Here is a 14,026-nt window from a genome sequence, read left to right as displayed (position 1 = left end):
GAATTTTTTTTGTGGTGGTAGTATTCGTGTGTGTGTGTGTGTGTGTGTGTCTCTGAGAAAAAAATTACCTTTTACAAATCTGCATTTTATTTTTAAAAGCTACTTTTGTGACTTAAGACAGCTTAAAGAAACTAGAAATGAAGTCATCCTCTAAACTGTCTCCCAGCAAGCTGACAACCTGCTTCGTTCCCGTTCCCAACAGTCCTCAGTTCAGGGGAAAAAAATGGAAATGTGAACCTTTGGCTTCTCTGCAGCCCACATAAGAATGCCTGGCCCACCCCTGACAGCCAAGGACATACTAGATCTCTGCACTGATTTGAGATCCAAAATGCAAATTAGGCTTTAATAAGTAATAAAACAAATTATTTGGCAAGATATGCTTTTTTTTTCCTAACCAGGGATTAAACCCAGGTGCACTTAACCACTGAGCCACCTCCTCAGCCTAAGTTGCTGAAGCTGGCTTTGAACTTGTGATCCTCCTGCCTCAGCCTTCTGAGCTGCTGAGATTATAGGTGTGCACCACCATGCTCTGCACCCTTTATTCTTAATAGCAGGTACATGTCTCACTTCTTACACACCCCGAATGCTCTCAGCCCTAAAATTATGGAAAACTGCTAAATCTCTGCCTGATGAAATTCCCTGGCAAAGCCCAAGAGTTATCTCTGGTAAAATCTCCCTTTAAGGACCATTTATAACTTCTGACAACTAGAGTGTAATGCTAAGACTTAAAGATTCTGTTTTATTCACTTAAAAGATTTCATGATTCCAAGCAATGTAACAAAACAGACCCAATACAAGCAAATGTCTAAATCTGAAATGTCTGAGGCGTCCTAGAGAGGAAGGCTAACGAGGTAGCATCTGCCAAGGGCCAGAGGGTCGAGAAAAAGGAGAGTGGGTGAAACAGAGACTGAGGACCAAGAGAGCGTCTGCTTGTATAATTAGAGGAGCCACAAAAAAAAGTTAAACATAGAATTACCATTTGATCTTGCACTTCTACCTCTGGGTATTACACAAAAGAAGTGCTAGCAGGAGCTCAACAGGTGTGTGTCTATCATGTTTGTAACACCATCATTCACAGTGGCCAAAAGATGAAAGTAACTCAAGTGTATTTAGTCAGGGTTCTCCAGAGAAACAGAACCAATAGAATACTATAATTATTGTGCTCTGTGCGTGTAAACTTATATTTATATATAATTATGAGGGGAGTTATTGGATTGAGCTACATGATCAGAGGCTGAATAGTCCCACAACAACCATCTGCAGCCTGGAGAGCCAAGGAAACCAGTAGCTGCTCGGTCCAAGAGCTTGGAAGCCCTAGGAAAACAGGGAAAGATGATGCAGCCCCAGTCTGAAGATATGGCTTGGAAGCCTCCTGGAAAGTCACTGGTGCAAGTTCACATTCAAAGGCTGAAGAATCTAGAGTTTGAGATCCACGGCCAATGGCAGCAGCAAAAAGAAAGAAAATGCACCTGTTCAACAAGAGTTGAGCATACACATGTGCAAGCTTCTCCCTTTTTCCAGTTTTGGTTCCATTTGAGCCCCCAGGCTATAGAATGGTGCTATCCCTATTCAGGGCAGGTCTTCCACTCACTGACCTAAATGCCAGTCATCTCTGGGAACACTCTTAAAGACCCATCCATAGGAGTTATTTACCAATTTTCCAGGCATCTCTACAGACACACCCATAAGCATGAAATAAACCATACATAGAAGGAAAAATACTGTGCAATTCCGTTTATATACGGTATCTAGTGTAGTCAAATTCACAGAAAGTAAAATGGCAGTTGCCAGTGCTGAAGGGAAATGGGAAATTATTGTTTCATGGGGACAGAGCTTCAGTCTGGGAAGATGAAAACATTTTGGAAATTGGTGGTGGTTAATGGCTGCACAACACATCAAAGTACCTAATGTCGCTGAAGCTTGATAATTGTGAAGACAGGGGTAGTGGTAGAGCACTCGCCTCACACGTGTGAGGCATTGGGTTCAATCCTCAGCACCACATAAAATAAAATAAAGGTATAGTGTCCATCTACCTAGAAAAATATTTTTTTAATTGTGAAGACAGTTAATTAATGTCATGTTATGCACATTTTGCCACAATAAAATCAATCAATTAAAAATTAATGGAGGGAGAGAGAGCTCAATGTAGAAACCTCAGGACTAGGTAAGATCCCTTTCTCTTGCCACAGGAACTCAGAAAAAAAATTGAGCAAAGGATAGCAGTACAACAGAATGCCAGAAAACGGGTGACAAGATAGCCTGAGTCTAGACCTGGACTAGATTAATTAAATGATGGGGGCTGAGTGGAATTACATACTGAATTAGTGGCTGTCCAGGTTCTAGAGACAAAGGTAAAATAGCCAGTCCCTGTCCTTTAATATGCCTGCATGTGACTGAGGCCCTTACCAACCCTTCAGCCACTGTAATTTAATTTTTAAGACACTGGCCTCAGAGAGTCATTGGTGATGGAAGGTTCTGGTCTCAAAGCCCCCATTACAGGCAGGAGTGCCAAGGCCTGAAGTGACAGCCACAGCCCACAGAGAGCCCTGGAAGGAGAAGTCGCTATCTCTGACAATGGCATCCTGGGCCTCTGAGCCTCACATCAGACTGACACATGGGTTGACTCTCCTTCCGTAGTCACAGGGAGGATGGCAAAAGCAGCTCTCCGCTGCCAAGAGTCACGGTGTACACAGTACACTGCCAGACAGCCTGCCCCAGCAGGGCCAATTGCCAGACACTGCTCCTGCAAGGGGCCACCACTGTCCCCAAAGCTACAGCCTCCCTCTTTTCTTTGGAGGAATGAGACCCATAGCTTGTGGGTTCACAAACCAAATGAAGCTGCCAAAGAGGTGACTTTCACTCCTTTCATGGGCAATCTGAGAGCAGCCAGTCATCAGTCAGCCAAGTGCTCAGCATGCAGTCACTGTGTCCCCTAAATTCCATCAATGCATAAATTGGACCATATGGACCCTGCTTTCCATCAGCTTCCACTTTACTTAGAGAGCTCAGGGGCATGCTTAGGAATGTGCATGGGGATGCAGGTTCAATGTGTAGAAGTGCAGGTGAGCTGCACAGGCTTGTCATGTCATAGGAGCTTGCGACAGGCTAAAATGAGCAGTTGCTAATAATGTGATTAGAGCTATCCAGTGAAAGACTGTGGAAGATTTAGGTCCAAGGTGAAGACGATTTTCCTTTTGGCAAGAGGAATAAACCAACACATTCAAAGGGGCAATAAAGTTTACCTGTGATACTGGGACCAGAGATAGAGAATAACAGAAGATTGACTGCAAGAGTAGGTTGATACTGCAATGCAATTGGCCTCCAACCCCCAACTGAGGTTTTGGACATTATTCTACAGGCAATTTCATCAACCCCATGAGACCCAAGCTTAGTCCCCAATCCCCATGCACGGTAGCAGCCTCATCCTTATCAAGTTCTCAAGGCTTTTAATGCCTTCAACACCGGCAGTGCACACAGAAATATTGGTGGCCTCATTACAGTCTGTCAACCTGCTCTTGATTCAGATATCTTTTTTTAGTTGTTTAACATTTTGGCTGTATTTTAGCATATGCAAGAAAGTCTCATGTTTGCCTCTCTTTCTATGCCAAATTAAAAATATTTGCCAGCCTCCTCATTAAGTTTTGCATTGGTATCAGAGAACTATTCAGGATTGTTGTGACCAGGTAAGTCTGGTTAAGTATTCATTTGGGTTAGTTACAGTATATTAGCCAGAGCCTGAATTTATTTATTCTATAACTCTCCAACCATCACACCACCCCTGTGGCTACACACGAGGGCAGAAGTTCCTGTCCTCTGCAAGCATATGGTCTAAACACAGACACAAACACAATTATATGTGACCAGTGCAACTATGGGATGCAAACTAGGGGACAGGAGACATGGACAGGGGCTCAGATATCAAAGGAGGGTGGAGCTTCCTAAGTGACATGAGACTAGAGCAGAATCAGTCCAGTAAAAAATAAAATTAAAAAGGGCTGGGCAGATAGCACTCCTGGGAAAGAGAAGAGCCCACTTGGGAATTACCTGGAATACAGAAGAGGTATCTTGAGCCTCAATTTGAGGCTCAAGAACTAACTGGGACTTGGTCCTGCCACCCTATAACCTTAGTAGGAAGTTAGAAATTTCAGTCTGGGAATGATGTGCAGAGATTCTTTCAGTAAAATCTCTCTCCATGGTTATAGGGGTGGTGAGATGATAACCAAAGAGCCCAATTTATAAAGGACCATAATCTGAGAAAGAACAAACGGGAGCCTGAACCAAGGCATGGCCATGAGGCATGGGAGACAGATAGGACTAGTGCTCTAGTCTGGATGTTGAACATCTCCCAAAGGTCCAAGTGTTAAAGGCTTGGTCCCCAGCTTGGTACTGTAGGGAGGTGGTGGTGCCTTCAGAAGGGAAGTCATTAGGTCACTATGGCATGCCCTCAAAGAAAACTGTACAATCCCAGTCTCTCATTCTTCCTCCTTTTTGCTTCCTGGCTGGTGAGGTTTTGCTCCATCACATGGTCCCACCACGGTGTGCTGCCTAGAGAGAGGCCCAAGGCCATATGGGGCCACTGGACCATGGACTGGTACCTTCAGAACTATAAACCAAAATAAACCTTTTCTCTTCATAAGTTCAGTATCTCAGATGTTTTGTTATAACAACAGAAATTGACTAATGCTACTGCTAACTAGGGAAAAATTTGGACAGACAGAACAGAGAGAGTCTCTTGGTGAGAACTGATTCACAGAGACTACAAGCAAAGATAACACATAGACAAGTTCAGTGTGGAACCAACTGTGGGGGTTGGGGTACATCTATGTTGGAGACTGTTCTCCAGGAGGCAGAAGAAAAAAAAAAAACATCAAAGCAAAATGCTCAGAAATGGGCAAGGAACACAGGGGCAGGGTCCCAGGAACAACAGGGAGACACAGGAGGACCTGGACAACAGGGTCAAAGCCACAAACAGATCAATTCAAGATGAGCACTAACTGATACCTGAAGTTTGCCCAGCAGAAGGATGCTGGTGCCCTTGTCAAGCACAGGAGTCAGAAATGAAAGGTACCTTAGAAAAATAGATAAATACATGTGGAAAATACTGGTATTTGACCAGTTCTAGGTGGTGGATGCAGAAGGCTTGGTTACATGATTATTCCCCACAGTCGTCCACGTGTCTCCTGGAAGAATATAAAGAGGGAATAGGAGGCAGGATGTGGCAAAACCTAAGGGACTGAGCAGCATCAGGAAGCCTGGGGGACAAAGGGCTTGTCTTTAAGCTCAGAGACACTGGCTGATGGGGGAGGAGGACCGATGAAGGGCAGGAGCTAAAGACACAAGGAGGCAGGGAAAAATGATGGAGCATTGTCCCAAGAGGACTTAGCCTCAGACAGGGAGACACCACTGCCTCTAAGTCTGGAAAAGAAAGAGAAATGATTTGGAACATAATTGGAGAAGTTCAGGGAAGGGCAAGTACTGTGGTTTGACTATTGTCCCCAAAACTCTTGTTGACATTTAAGCCATCATGATGGGAGTAAGAAGTATTAAGAGGAAAGACCTTTAGGAGGTGATTAGGCAGTGGGGCACCACCCTCATGAATTGATTAAGTCTGTTATCATGGGACGAAATTAGTTATCGTGGGAATGGTTATAAAAAGGAGTAGTTTGGGCCCCTTTTGCTCTCCCACACACGATCTCTCATCATGCAATGCCCTCCTCCATGTTGTGAAGCAGCAACAAAGTCCTTAACCAGATGCAGCCCCTCAATCTTGGACTTCTAAGCCTCTAGAACTGTGAGCCAAATAAACTTCTTTTGTTTGTAAATTACCCAGCCCATGGGATTCTGTTATAGCAGCAGAAAACAGACTAAAACAGCAGGGTAGTGAAGTGTCCCTGTCTGATAACCTATCTTCTCCAAGAGTTGGAGGTGGAGTCATCTGCTCAGAGGAGGATAGGGGAGGGGGTCTTGGGGAGCTTCTGGGGCTCTAAGAAAGATCCAGAAGGAAATAATGGAAGCTGGAGAAACTGATCTAGATCATGCTGATGTGTTATGAAGCAGTGCCAAGGACCAGCTGAGGTTGAACCATGCTGTCACCTGGGCGCCAGATGCTCTCAGGCAGCTGGGGTGAGAGCAGAGGGGGAAAGGAGTGAATTTCTGTGATTGATGGCTTCTAGGGTGGGAGCAACAGGGGATAGGGGGCAGAGCAGTTGAGAGCAGCAGTAAGAGCCTAGTGGACGATGAGCTCTGACAGCATCAGGGAAGAACAAAACAGAATCCTCAAGAAGAGAGGAAAAGGTGCAGTCAAAACAAGGGCAAAGGGCAGAGGCAGCGAAGCATGGGAGTGAGTGACTGGGGCTCACCGTGGAAAGGCAGGGCCAGGCTGTGATGAGGGGCTGCAGGACTGCAGGAGAGCCAGTAGTCACTGATTTGGGTCAGGTCACCAACAGCACCTAGGACGATGCCCAAGAACCAGGGTGTGACTGTGAACAGGTGCAGAGTCCCTGGTGGATTCCCACAGAGGCAGATGATGGTGACAAGGAAGAGTGATAAGAGATAAGTATCCAGAGTGATAAGTATCCAGAGAACACACTACAGGAGATTGAAGCCACAGAGGGATTTGTTTGCAGACTGGCTGGGAAGAAAATCAGGAGCAGAAAACAAGTTCAGAGAAAAAAATCACAGAACCATGTGAATACACAGAGCAGAAAGGTGGTGGCAGACCAATAGGGTGGACAGGACAGCGGTGATGTCAGGCCCAGCTTTAGGGTTGGCATAGGTGGAAGTTCTAATTACCTGGCCACGGCTCACAACACTCACTGCCTTTTGGCTGTGTTCAGAGACTCTAAAGTCAAAGAGAAGTTGCTTTGGTGCCTCTGCAACATCCCACGTTAATAAGGCCTGGAAACCTCACCAAATGGTTGGGATGGGGCCCAGTGCTGGCTTTTTTCACATGAACTCTGAATCCTACAGTCCTCTCTTCTCTTTCAACATGACTGTGATGGAAACATAATGGTGTTTCCCAGGGTCAGTTACAGAAAATGGCCAGCCAATATCTCAATGCAAGTGAGGGTAAGGTGACTTTATCAATACAGACATTACACCTTAAAGGAGGTGCTGTGCAGGTACGGCCAGTACCTCTCCCCAAACTGTCCCCCTGAGGGAAAACTCACTCCACTGCCATCAAGGAGAACCCTGTACCCACTGGTATTGGCCATTCTTCTTTGCAGCAATTATAGCTTCCAAAGTTTCAAAGTGTCAGGGGACAGAGGAAAATGCTTGTGCCCAGGGGCTGGGGTTATGGCTCAGTGGCAGAGCACCTGCCTAGCATGTGTGAGGCACTGGGTTCGATCCTCAGCACCACATATAAATAAATAAAGAATAAAGGGACATCAAAAAGTAAAAAATATTTTAAAAATTAAAAAAAAATGTTTGTGCCCAAACTTCTTAGGAAGTAGTCCCTGAGAACTGGCCAGAAGCCAAATCAGATGTGAGTTACTATTTTTGCCATAAAAGTACCCATCAGGAAGGGCTCAAAAATTTGTTCTACAAGTATTTACCAAGCATCCTGTACATGTCAGGCACTGTTCTGGGCTCTGAAGAAACATGGATGAAGCAGCAAAGGTCCCTACTCTCCTGGAGCTTCCTCCCCTCCCTAGCTAAGAGGAGATAAAGAAGGATGGGGCTGGGAGTGGCAGGAGAGGGGGGCAGGACAGGCTGGAGTAGCAGACATCACTTCTGAAGGTGGGATGGCAGTGGTGCAAACAGAACAAAAAGAGGAGGCCTGGCAAAGAGCTGAGTACCCTAACTGAGTAGGTCCAAGTAGTGTTTTTAAAAAGAAGGCTATTGAGCGACCTTTATTGGGTACCCTCTCACCTACAGGACTTCTGTTGCTATTCACACTTGAATAAATCTTACTCTTACATTCATGGAAGGAAGGAAGGAAGGAAGGAAGGAAGGAAGGAAGGAAAGAGGGAGGCTACAGTCAACCCCAAGCATCCTACTATTACACATAAACCCATTTTTATTTCCAGATGGGTAATTTTGAGATACTGAGCCATTTACTTTGTTACCAGAAGCTACATCTGTGACAGGCCAGAAATGACCAAAAAGTTATGCCATAAGACATTCTGTCTAGCAAAACGGCCTTTCCATAAATATGTATGTGTTATCATCTTTCAGGATCCATCTTTAATGGATCTGATCTGTCCAAGGGCAGATCAGATGCTGCTGTGAATCCACAGAAACTTCAAGATGACATAATGCATCAAATCTTTCTAGGGAATATTATTGGGAATTTTATTTGTAAATAGTCAAAACTCAGACAATTTATATCAGAGTGCCTCCAGATACTAAAAAAAAAAAAAAAATCTTTTAAAAACTAAAAACCTAAAATAAATAGTAATGAATCTTTGATCTTTTAAAGAATGGCTTCATCTATGTTTATGTAATGAGACACTCTGCAAACGGGCTCCACCAAGCTGGAGCTAAGAAGATTCCTGTGAGTAAACACTGTTCATTTCATTTTGGCTGAAAACAGACAACACTTCACATCTGAAACCCTTTAGAACACTTTTTTTCGTTCTAAACATTCACATGCAATTTTTTAAATTACACAAAAGATGCTTAGTCCTTTCTGGATGGTAGGAGTAACAGTGATTTTGTTTCACTATATATCATTGTATTTTCAAAATTTGAGGCAATGAACCTGTATAATTTTATAGGCAAAAGCCTAATTTTCCTAAAAAAAGAAAGAAATAGAATATCTGATTTTTTTTTAAAAAAAGGAATATATAGTGCTTAGTCTTGTTATAATTCCAATCAGAAATTCCAACTCTAAAATTTAATTAATTCAGGGGAAAAAAAGTAAGCCTTTAATCCAAAAAAAAAGTGACTACAGTTGGAAAAAGGACGTGGACCTAAGAGTCTCACAGACTCCGTTTAAATCCCAGCTCCAATACTTAGCAACTGTGCCACCTTGGGCAAGTGTCATTTCTCTGATCCATCATCCTTCATTTATAAAATGTCAATTGTGAGGACTAAGGATTGCCTGGGAGGTAGGCAAAACCATGCGGGGGGAAAAAAGATTATTCTGCTTCTTCCAAATAAAACAGATGTACTCAAAGATGGTGGCAGATTTGAAATAATTTCATTTGAAAACAAACACAGATAAATTTTCAAGAAAAAAATAGGTCTTAAATGTACTTAAGGCTGGCTACATCCATCCTTGCTTCTAGATTTCCAGTGGGAAGAAGGGAGAGGTAGACAATTGTAGATACATCTAAGAGGGCCTCTATAAAGTGTAGGGCAGAGGTTGGATAAACAACATCCATTATTGCTCCTAAGTAGGTACATGCAAATAAGCAAGAAAATTCTTTCACCTTCCTATTGTACAATTCAAGTATGGGAGTGGGGCAAGCTTTCCAAATGTTGTATATTACGTGTCCAACTCTACTTGGGGTGTTAGTAGGCTGAACAATTGATAGAGCTCATCACATTTATTCTTTACACAAGAGATGTGTAAAGAATATAAGAAGCAGGGCATGGTGAGGCACGCCTGTAATACCAGCAGCTCGGGAGGTTGAGACAAGAGGATCTCAAGTTCAAAGCCAGCCTCAGCAACAGTGAGGCACTAAGCAACTCAGTGAGACCCTGTCTCTAAATAAAACACAAAATAGGGCTGGGGATGTGACTCAGTGGTCAAGTGCCCCTGAGTTCAATCCTTGGTACCAAAAAAAAAAAAAAAAGAATATAAGAAGCTGGAGAGAAGATAAACACACAGTCCAACATAAAATCAACTCTCCTAAATTTTGGTTGAAATCACCACTGTATAACCAACATCCACAAACATGTAATGTGTGCCCTAAAATCAACATGTTCAAGAACCAAATCAGCGTAGTAAGGTTTGAGTTGTTTTATTTACAGAGAAGGGAGCCTAGAAAAGGAAGACGTGAACCTCAGGAATTTTGTAGTCTAAATTCAAAGTGTACAAATGCTTTTTAAAAAACAGAAATCTTGGGCTGGGGCTGTAACTCAGTAGCAGAGTGCTTGCCTAGGTACTAGGTTCGATCCTCGGCACCACCTAAAAATAAATAAATAAATAAAGGCATGCTGTCCATCTACAACTATAAAAAAAATTAAAAATAAAAAAACAGAAATCTTGTCACTTCCATGAAAAATCTGGACAGGACCTGACTTGAGATTTGACTGCATCCAGCCATCCCTAGATTAGGGGTGCATGTTGGGAACTTTGAGAGTAGAGCCCAACCCAGGGTCACTGATACACCATCATTCAAATGTCTCTTAGTCAACAGCTGCACAAACCACCCACTTCATTAACCTGTTCTTGAATTATTTAGTGTTTCCCCAAGGGAGAAAAAATTATTCTTCCTCTTCTGCTTCAGGAGCTAGCTTAGAGAACTCCAAGCCTGAGAGAGTTGAGAGAGCTTCTAGTAACTGCCACCCTCAGGACACAACCAAACTAGAAACAGCAAGTGAAATATTAGCCTCCAAGAATGCAACTAATTCCCCAAATCCAAAGAAGCTGATTTTTTTTTTCTTTAGAATACATGAGCAGAGGTTTGCTGCACCATTTAGGCATGGTCTATTCCATATCCTATTCTATTCTAAATTAGGTAAAGTTTCATTTTTCCTTAAAACAATCAACAACTTCAAGGCTTAATGTCCTGCCAGAGAGTAAACCCAGCATTTCAGGGCAGAAAAAGAAAGGGTTCAAAATTCCACCACTTCTGACTAGCAGGATTTTTTTTTTTATCAGTCCCTCAATTGCTGTGTGTGAATCCGTCTGTCATCCCTAGATTGTCAAATCAACTAAATGGATTCACACAATTTGAGAAATGGGGGAAAGCTTAGCGATTATCCAGGTCAACTTTCTCACTTTACAGATATGGCAGGAAGCCAGCAAGCATCTCTCCAAAGGTTACATGGTTAGAAGACTTCCTCCACCCCAGGTTTCCCTCTGCACCCTGTCACAGTGCCTTGTAGCAGGAGCTGCAGGAGCTGTTGCGTTCTATTTTTAAGATAAACCCTCTCATACTAAAAACCACTCATACAAAACACCAGCATCTCACCACCCCACAATTTCCTTCAGGTCTTCATTTTGGGTCATCTTCCATTGCATGCAATCTCTTAGAGGCTCACCAGCTGGTGCCTCCAGGAACTGGTTGGTCTCAGAATCCATCCCTGTCATCTGGGCTTGCTGGTAGAACCAGGCTATTAATGGTGAGTGCTCCTTCTAAAGCACCTGACCTTGGCCTTTTTTCTTACCAACCTTCCCACAAAGAGAATGGGCAGTTTAACCAACCTTTGAGAAGGAAACTCTGAGAGTTCAGTGGACTTGCAAAACGTCCCACAGTCTATAAGACCAGATTCCTCAGTCCTGCTCACTCACCTCTTTACTTTTTCTCTTTGGGGGCTTCTGGTTCTCAACCCACATCTCACCACCACCCTAGACCTGAAGACCCATGACTCAGAACTGCCTTCAACCAGCTTAGTCCCTAAAAAGATGTCTGCTGGGGAGTCCTGGGGTAAATCCTGCACCACTTAGGCATGACAGAACTTGCCAGGTGTGTCACCTGTGGGAAATCTCTGGGATCTTCAATGGTTGGGAACCCCAGCAGGACAGACCTCCCAGGCCTTATTCATCCTTTTCCTTCCCCAGTCTCCCTTGCCTCCTCTTGGTCCTCTTCATTGCCTTCCCGCCGCCTTCCACAGTCACTTTGTTTCCCTCCCCTCCCCAGGCCGGCCTCTCCCTACTTCCTCTTACAAGGAGCTCCCATTGTATTTTCACTTTGTCTCCAATTATGTCTAAATGCAACCCACCACAGATGCTGACATTTTAAATGTTTAGTTGTTATAGTTACTTGACTAATTGCCAGGTCCGACGGAGGCACTTCTTCCTCTCCCGCGGGCACGAGAGGAGGAGAGGAGGAAGGAGTAGGCTGGATGGGGTGGTAGCCACTTCTCCCCTGCCCCGGACTCTCCACTAGGTCCTGGGGAGGGTGCGCTATCCTGGGCACCAAGGATCCCTCCGCCTCCAGTTAGGGTACCGAGGGCGCGCCCCGCGTTGCTGCGCCTCCTAGCCTCAGAATTCGGCGAACGGTCTCCTGCCCCGGGACATGGGATCTGCAGAGAGTAACACGCAGGTACGCCTGGCTTGCTTCCCAGACCACCCACGCCGCTATGTGAAGAAAGTGAGGTGCAATCAGAAAAGGAGGTGGACAGGAGCGTGTTCGGGGCAAATGAAAAGAGTTAGAAACCGCTGCGGGTTACTCACGTGCCAGATGGCGAAGAAGATGAGCGCAGCGCAGAGCACCAGGGACAGCATGTAGCAGAAAGCGGCGAAAGTGAAGGCCATGGCCAAAGGACCCCAATCTCCCAAACACAAAGAAGCCCTAAAAGACGAATGCCCCCAGAGGGCCACACTCTCTCAAACGGAGGAAGAACAGAGTCCCGTCTGCACACTCCCCTGGAGGCCAGTGGCTAAGGGTTGGCACCGCTAGCGGAGAGAGGCTTTAGGGTCAGCGAACAGGGATAGAATTCCCGCAGGCTCTGGAGACCTAAGACCCAGCCCACCCGCGGAGACAGGGAAAGGTGCCGTGAGAGTCCTTGGTGACAAGTGTCCCCAAATCGAAGAAGAAACCAAATCGGTAGAGAACACCTGCAGATTAGTGCCAACTAGAGAGGCCCTGGAGACCAACAAGAGGAGAGATGCTAGGGTTCCACGGAGTACCAAATGAGGAGGTCCCGTTCCCCTGGAAAGAGCTCCCGGCTTTCCGCGCCTAAGCTGAAGAGGAAAGGCAAGCGCGTTGCTCAGGACCCTCCCGCGCCAGCCGGGCGCAAATGGAGAGCGTCCAGCGAGGTGTCCAGGAGGACTCCAAGCTTCTCCCAAATCCCACAGTCAACAGTGGCTCTTTCCCGGGAGAACACGTCTTTGGATAGCCCAGAAAAGCCAGGTCCCGTTAATCCTGCGTCCCGGACGTGGGCTTCCAGAACAGCGCAGCTGTGCGCTCCGAGGCGCTCCCGGCCCCGGCCCCGGCCCCGGCCCCAACCGCAGCCCAGGGATACCGGCTTCGGTAACCCCAGTGCCTGGGAAACTGGGGGTCGGACCGGGGCGGGTCTGGACTCCAGCCCAGCGGACAAGCTCCCTCCCGGGCGGTAGTAGCGGCGGGTTTCTGGCCAAGTGCTGCTTGAGGCGGAGCTCGCTCCACCTGCTGCTGCCGCCGCTGCCTCTGCCTCTGCCACTGGGAGAAATGTAGCGGCGCGGCCCGGGATCCCCTTCCTCTCCGCGCCCCACCCTCCCTCCGGCTCCGCCGAGCACGCCTTCCCCGGCGGGCGGAGACTGCGGCGGCGGGGGCTGGGAAAGGTGGGTGGCAAAACGCTGCTGGGCGCTTGGTCGCCGCCGCCACTGCAGTCGTGCGCACCAGCCTTTCCGATGAACTTGAGGCCAGTAGTGCAGGCGGGGCCCGCGACCCAGCAGAGGTGGAGCGGGCCGGGCGAGCCAGGGACTCTTTTTAAACACGTGCGTCTGAAGGAGGTGGGTAGCTGCGGAAGAGTATGATGCGTGCTTCGCGCCTAAACCCTACAGCCGCCCTCTAGTTCTAGCAGTTTCGCCTTTCAGAGCGAAAAGTGTGGGGACTGGGTTTGGGGGGAGCGTTGCCTCGTCTTGGTTGGAGATAGAAGACGACTGTTGTACCCCGTGGCTGCTTAGATGGATTGTCCCAAACTCTACCGCACTCAGTACACTGTACTGCGTTTATAGCCCTGCTCCCAGACTGTAAAATTCTCCATTAACGTCCTTCTCTGACATTCTCCACATCCCCTCACCACCACCGTTTGACCTTGGGATTGGGGAAACGTAGATTTTGAGGACTTTGCTGGGTAGAAGAGGCAACAACAGTGTTTCATTATTATTGGTATTGGCCTAGTGGCACTGTGAAGAGAACATGTGCTTTTTGGACACAGACCCTTTTCTAGCTTAAGTTTCTTAATCTCTCAAAACGTCGGTTTC

At 46.1% G+C, this 14,026-nt stretch overlaps 1 protein-coding gene across 1 annotated transcript in view; it reads right to left on the bottom strand.

Moving 5' to 3' along the window:
• Positions 1-13,139, bottom strand: part of Cnih3 (cornichon family AMPA receptor auxiliary protein 3) — a 112,238-nt gene extending 99,099 nt beyond the window's left edge. Inside the window, exon 1 of the mRNA XM_058571786.1 lies at positions 12,293-13,139. Within this exon, the coding sequence (XP_058427769.1) occupies positions 12,293-12,373 (81 nt within the window). The 5' untranslated portion in view covers positions 12,374-13,139. The remainder of the gene's footprint in view (positions 1-12,292) is intronic.
• Positions 13,140-14,026: the final 887 nt, after the last annotated feature.

The sequence above is a fragment of the Marmota monax genome, unplaced genomic scaffold (genome assembly GCF_021218885.2).
Source record: "Marmota monax isolate L192 unplaced genomic scaffold, Marmota_monax_Labrador192_F-V1.1 WCK01_AAM20220418_F8-fsc00153, whole genome shotgun sequence".
NCBI classification, from domain to species: Eukaryota; Metazoa; Chordata; class Mammalia; order Rodentia; family Sciuridae; genus Marmota; species Marmota monax.
This window is presented reverse-complemented; position numbering and strand designations above follow the sequence as displayed.